Source organism: Styela clava, chromosome 12, assembly GCF_964204865.1.
Source record: "Styela clava chromosome 12, kaStyClav1.hap1.2, whole genome shotgun sequence".
In the NCBI taxonomy this organism is placed as follows: Eukaryota; Metazoa; Chordata; class Ascidiacea; order Stolidobranchia; family Styelidae; genus Styela; species Styela clava.
In genome coordinates, this window is record NC_135261.1 from 6,947,727 (window position 1) to 6,954,014 (window position 6,288).

At 34.6% G+C, this 6,288-nt stretch overlaps 1 protein-coding gene across 1 annotated transcript; it reads left to right on the top strand.

The window, feature by feature from the left end:
- Positions 1-1,631: 1,631 nt before the first annotated feature.
- LOC120329501 (cation channel sperm-associated auxiliary subunit TMEM249-like) lies at positions 1,632-5,548 on the top strand. Its single transcript, XM_039396150.2, has 5 exons — positions 1,632-1,768; positions 2,321-2,477; positions 3,005-3,166; positions 3,591-3,731; positions 4,029-5,548. The coding sequence occupies exons 1-5, from the start codon at positions 1,666-1,668 to the stop codon at positions 4,144-4,146; spliced, it is 681 nt and encodes a 226-aa protein (XP_039252084.2). The 5' UTR covers positions 1,632-1,665; the 3' UTR covers positions 4,147-5,548.
- Positions 5,549-6,288: the final 740 nt, after the last annotated feature.

Genomic DNA, 6,288 nt, shown 5'->3' on the forward strand with positions numbered 1-6,288 from the left:
CAACTTTATCCACTCAATAAATCAGGTAAACAAATCAGTTCATTTCCAAATTGAGTACAAAATTAAATTCTGACATACGGTGACATATTTGTTCGTGATATTATCTCCGGTGTTTCATAAGAACAAGTTATTTTTGATGCTATTTTTCAACATAGCGAATAACAATTTTTTAGATATATTTCTTGTATTCAGGATTTTATGTTAAAATCATTATATTTCTGTTAAATAAAACTGTTCCGTCTTTATCATAAGAATTTTTTAACACTACTTATCGGTACATCACATATGTCTAAGCTGAAACGTAGGAACACGCTCTGAATCTATCAAGCTAGACGCGATGTTGCATTAAGTACTAAAGTTTTCTGATAAATACGTTTATTTCGGGTTGAGTTTATGTAATTAGAAAAATTATAGTTCGAGTTTATGTCTTTGTCTACACGCAAATCTAGCTTGACATTATTTTATCATAAACAATGCGGTTGAGCAGCGACTTATAGTATATACATAATATACATTTATCCCAGTAATAAAGTTGAAGAGTTATATACAATGATTACCATCAAAAAAAAATTTTGCCTGGAGTATTTTGTGAAATTCTAAAGAATTTTGCTGATATGGAAGATTGGCCGTGTTGTTAATAAGAACATTGTTTAATTGAATTTGAACAAAACAGAATCTAGAAGCAGAAACCACAAGAATAATGTAATGGTTCGGAGAAATGTTTTAGGACTGGCATACATTCTCTACTCGAAACTTCGTCAGACCCACAGCTGTATAAGCATATAAAATAGCCATACTTTTGCCCATTGCACCAGGGACGTCCAAACTGATCGAGGGCTAAGTACTCGTGATTTGAATTATTCTAAACTTTTTATTAAAAATAATATTTAATTTTGAACTGTTCACATTTGGCAAGATTATAGATAAAAAAAAGTCGACTTTATATTTATATTATCACGTCCTCACTTTAAAAAATAATACATAAATTATTACTGGATCAGTCACGTTTGCAGCTTTTTTTGGTTTTCTAGTGTTGCTTTGAATAGTTTGGTAGCCACTTGCATCTCATAATAGATAAAACACATCAAACGTGATTTCATTTGGGTAAGTGATTCACCATCTTAAGTTCTTGAATGCTCACCCTGGAAAAATTGTTTTATGTAAGATTGTTGTTCGGCATGAAATCCTATATAATTACGAGTTCGTTTAAGAGCGTAGCCAGCCCAGAATGTGAGGGGGAAATTTTTATTTTTTTATAATGACGTAATACGACGATCACTCGTGCCGTTCTCTCCGAACAATGCCAGATGTAAGTAGCCACTGATGTCTAAGAATATCCTAAAGAATCGCTCTACAGACTTAATTCGCTGTCGAAGTTATTCAAAGCATATAAGCGCGCATTTTTTCTATCTCTTTTGGTTCATTTGGTGAAAGAATTATTGATAGCATGCCTCGAAATTGCATTTTGAAAAAATATTGGAAAAATTGGGGGTCATTGCCTCTCAGGTTTATGTTCACTTTGTCTTAGATTTAAAATCCTCTGAAATTTTATCTACTTGAAAGCGTTTCTATTGCGTCATAATAGGTCTCTATCTTTAAATCGCTCATTAATTAAAAAAATATGTAGATTCATGACATTTGCTAAAGAGAATTATAGACAGAAAAATGAGTTGGAAAAATTTTAGTCGATTTTGGGATAGGCCTGAAATCAAACTGAAAAGAAAGTTGAGAGAAAATCCACTGTTCCCTTTTAAGGAAACGGATGATGGTAAGTAAACATATTTTAACTTAACTCATTTTTAATAGGTTCGACACGCGCAAACGCGCACAACCAAACAAGCAACGAAGTAGATTATTGGACACGAAATATACATAAAAATCGCCTTTCTCATCAACTACCGGACCAATTGCTTCGCCATTCTGCGCCTTTCTCATTAACTAACGAACTATTGCCGAAGAAATGTGTTTCTTATGATGTCATCAAAATTACAAATTGTGCAACTTTTGGTGGTTGCGCGTTTTTGTTAGTGGTCAGGTGAAGCCGCTGAGACTACCGTACTACTTCGTTTTGATCTTCGTGTCCACATACTGTCTTTGGGGCATCGCTCCCTTGTCTGTAATATGATAATTAATAAATGCCCCAACCTCATACAAGCACACCCAAGGGAATGTCTGAATAGTAAATCCAAACATTATTGTGAATCAGCCTTCAACGACAACACGAAATTTTTCTGATTCTATGCAACATACATAACCAGTGGAGACTAATAAACCATTTTAAAAATTTGCATCTCACAAAAATATTTGATATATTTCACAGTGTATTGTATGGAAATAAAGAATGTCAGTTTCTACGTCGGAATTTTTACTTTTTTTGTGAGCTTTGTGGTTGGATTCGGTTATTGGTACCAGAGAAAACGATTCTCCAATGAATTATTTGACACTTTCTTTATCTTCTCAATGGTGTTGTCTCTCCGGTAAGTTCAATATGTATATATAAATTATAACAAGATTTCTTCAGTTCTCTTCATAACTAGATGATTCCTCATTCTCTTAAAAATACTCATTTTAGGAGGTTTCTGTTCTTCTAAAAGTTAAGTGCATTCTACCCAGAGCTCATTTCAAAGTAGGCCTACTGTATTTTACAAACCATACGACGCGCTTTAAATATGTTTTACCTCAAAAATCGATCGTGCGCCTAATAAGCCGCCATGCCTAAGGGTAGTGCTTTATTACCTACACTCAAAACCAGTACCGGTTGCGTCTTATAGTCCGGTGCGCCTTTTGTATGAATAAAAGCCCAATCAAAGCAATTTATCGACAGTTAGCCTTATAATCCGATGCGCCTTATGGACCGTAAAATAGATAACTTCCCCCTTCTTTCTTTCATTCCTGAAGTCCTGCAGCTGAAGTCGTTTCTCTGAAAATACTATTGTGGTCAACTATTCAAGTACAATTTAATCTAATTCCCAGAATATAAGCTAAAGTTTTATTTCATCTAAAGATTAATTCAATACAACTGGCAAACAAGACGAATTGAAATTGAAAAAGATGGAGAACAATATTATTTTTATATTGGAAGGAAGCTCGTCTATACTGGGAAAATTTATAACATTTATATCAGACTGAGGGGACAAAGGAGTAGTAACGGTTCCACTTACTATAGGTATGTTATTGCGTGTCCGCAACCGAGTGTTGGTTCGAAATCCCTCCCTCTACGTCTTATAAGCCAGTGAGCAAAACGTATGGATCAGGTGGTGCTTTATGCTTGATTACCTACACTCAAAACCAGTACCAGTACCGGTTGCGTCTTATAGCCCAGTGAGGCGCATTAAAATACGGTTATTTATGAAGAAATAACTGAACAACATCTTCCAATTGAATTGGTTGCGCTTAGTGATTATCTTGAAAGCGTAATAAGTTGATACACTATCAAAATACATTGCGTTCAGATTTGAAGACCTCGCTTGAAAAACTCATAGTTCATCTTTGTCCAATCACTTATTTTAACTCAATTCTCAACTTCTGTCATAATATAATTGTTCACGGTCACTGTTATTTGTGCATGAAAAGTATTCATAAAATTCCAGGATAATTCTCAACGGTTTTAATATTGAAGAACAAGATATAACATCAATGTCCACTAATAAGAATGAATTAGAAAAACTTGCCCGAACAATATCAGGACGACTAAATATCAACTATTTTGATTCTGACGACGTTTCAATTGGGTAACGTATTATGTATTACGTTATTATTGAGCGCTTGTAAATTAATTGACACAAAATGGAATAGATTTTAGTCATATTGGGTTACATTGTTCACGTTTCGATTAGGTTTTCTTATGAGGTATTATTCAAATTATTATTGACTTGTCTTATTGAGTGTTGTAAACTTGAATAAAAAAAAAATAGACTAATTTTTTAGTCATATACAAATTAAATATGGCCTGTATTTCTATGCCTCCAGGGTTAACTTAGAAACTACCAAATAGTACAGTTAAGTGATGTCTTCTTGTCAAATTTTAGACACATTGTTCGTCATGTGAATCCTATTAGTCATTACTTGAAGCCTGCTGACAAAATACCAACAAGAACAACGAAACGATTCAGCGTGACAAGAGCAAGTCTTGATGCCTTTTACTAAAAAGTATAAGGATTCATGAGATGTTTAATAGTTTATAATGAGTCTTGTGTGAACTTGAATAATTTAATAACCCCTCATTCTAATTGTATATACATCCAGCGCGCATGTAGCCTACAACACTATCGGTAGCCTATCTATTTTAACTTGTTCCATTGCATATATATACACACTTCGCGTTCAAAGCGATTTAGTAATTGAGCAACGACGCCGAAGTAGGACGTAAAATTTAAACCTGTTAACTGTGTGCCACTTCTATTCCATAAATACCTCACTGCACGCAGGGGCGGACTAAGCCCCTTTGGTGCCCTAAGCACTGGAGGCTTTGGTGCCCCCATATGTGTCTTTTAAAATACATATAATTAAGTGTATTATCCATCAAAAATACTCACAACCAACAGTAAAAAAATACAACTTCTACGAACATTTCTAGGTTTTCTTACGATTTTTTGACTGTGAAATTTTGCTCATATTCCCAAAACCAATCTTATTCTTACATTATACATCTTTTACATTAAATAATGAACACCACAAAATTTTGAAAAGATGAAGTTGAAATAAAACAATACCAACAGTCAGGAAGCAAACGATGTTTTTCGGTACATTTACTTGAATTTGATTCTGATAAATTTTCTCATATTATCAAAACAAGTCTCTCTCCATACTAGATACTACGCCACTGACATTACAAAGGCACCACTAACATTTGAAAAGACAGAAGTCTTTCACTTATTTTCAAAAAGCTTTTTCCTAATTTTTTCAGCTGCAAAGTCTTTGATTAGATACTCAAAACTAAGCTTATGTAACACATCTGCCTCCATACTCAACAGAGATAAAGCATCTAGTATTCTAGTCTGTCTTGTTTCATAGTTGTTCTGTAGGGGTTTTTAATATACTTCAGCTAAGAAAATGAACGTTCTGCTGAACAATTTGTGATCATTAATGTTAAAAATATTCGAAAGCTAGTGTCTACATTTGGAAAGGCGCACTCAATGTTATATTCTACAAGAATTTTGTAAAGTTCAGCATGACTGAATCTTGATTTTTTTTCCTGTGTCATTGAATTTATGGAGCACATATAAATGAAACTGCTGAAGCTCAGCTGAGAAATTACTGTTGAAATCTTCTGTATAAGCATCAATAAGCTTTTGACAACCCTGCGAATACCTTTCCTTCTCAGCAGATGAAGAGACATTTGGTTGCAGTGGTAGCGTGAGCGCTTCATAGCGTTCAAATTCATCTCGTGGAATGCACAGCTGGCCTCGTAATGATGCATACAGATGCGCGCATGTTTGTAAGTCTACATTCTCACTTTGCAGAACTTGACTTACTCTGTGAAAATTCTGTAAAAGTTCATTCCAAAACAATAACATAAAACGAATTCCAGCTCTTGCATTTTATCTGCAATATAAGTAGTCTAGCTGCCTAGGTTTGCATCAACTGGCTTAGCAGAATATGATTTCCATATTTTCTGGGAATTGTCACGATTAAGACTCATGCGTCAAGTCTCAACGTGAATCGAAATACCAGATGAACCGAGTACAAACTGCAGTTTAAAATTTTACCAGTACTTATTAGTCTAGTCTACCTTACCAGAAAACTCCCCAACTTCGCTGACCTCTAGATTGCTGAAATGCGATCGCGGAACCGCCACAAAGTGCGCCATTTTTAATTTTGATGATGTCGCTACACCAAACTTTCGACAAGTACGAAGGCTGAAACAAGTCACAGATCGGTCGATACAAAGAAACATTACTTAAGGCTCTTGTGGTGATGAATCATTATCAGGGAATTAGGAAAAATCACCTAAATGGGATTAAATGACATTAAATCCATATTTGCATTCCAACTTTCGCTTTAGTGGAAATGTAGCGTGATCAAAATGGAATCTAAGCTAAGGAGAAGAGGAAAAATCCGGAAAAGATGAAACTTTACAGATCAAAGCGTGCCAGGCACTGGTTTCTCGTCGACACACAAAAAACAATAATAGGCAGTTCACATATGTACACAAGTAAAAACACGGTTAGCCGCCATCTAATTGGACTTTAAGTGTATGATAATACGTACATATATCAGCGTGGGCATTCTAGAATCCAGATTTTGGTATCAAAAGCAAATCAAAATATTATACACTTTTAGTACATA

Excerpts from the sequence above, each read along its gene's own strand:
- LOC120329501 (XM_039396150.2), top strand. The coding sequence starts at position 1,666 with ATGAGTTGGAAAAATTTTAGTCGATTTTGGGATAGGCCTGAAATCAAA. Across the intron at positions 1,769-2,320 it reads TTTTAAGGAAACGGATGATG|TGTATTGTATGGAAATAAAG; the intron begins GTAAGTAAACAT and ends TATATTTCACAG. Across the intron at positions 3,732-4,028 it reads TCTGACGACGTTTCAATTGG|ACACATTGTTCGTCATGTGA; the intron begins GTAACGTATTAT and ends GTCAAATTTTAG.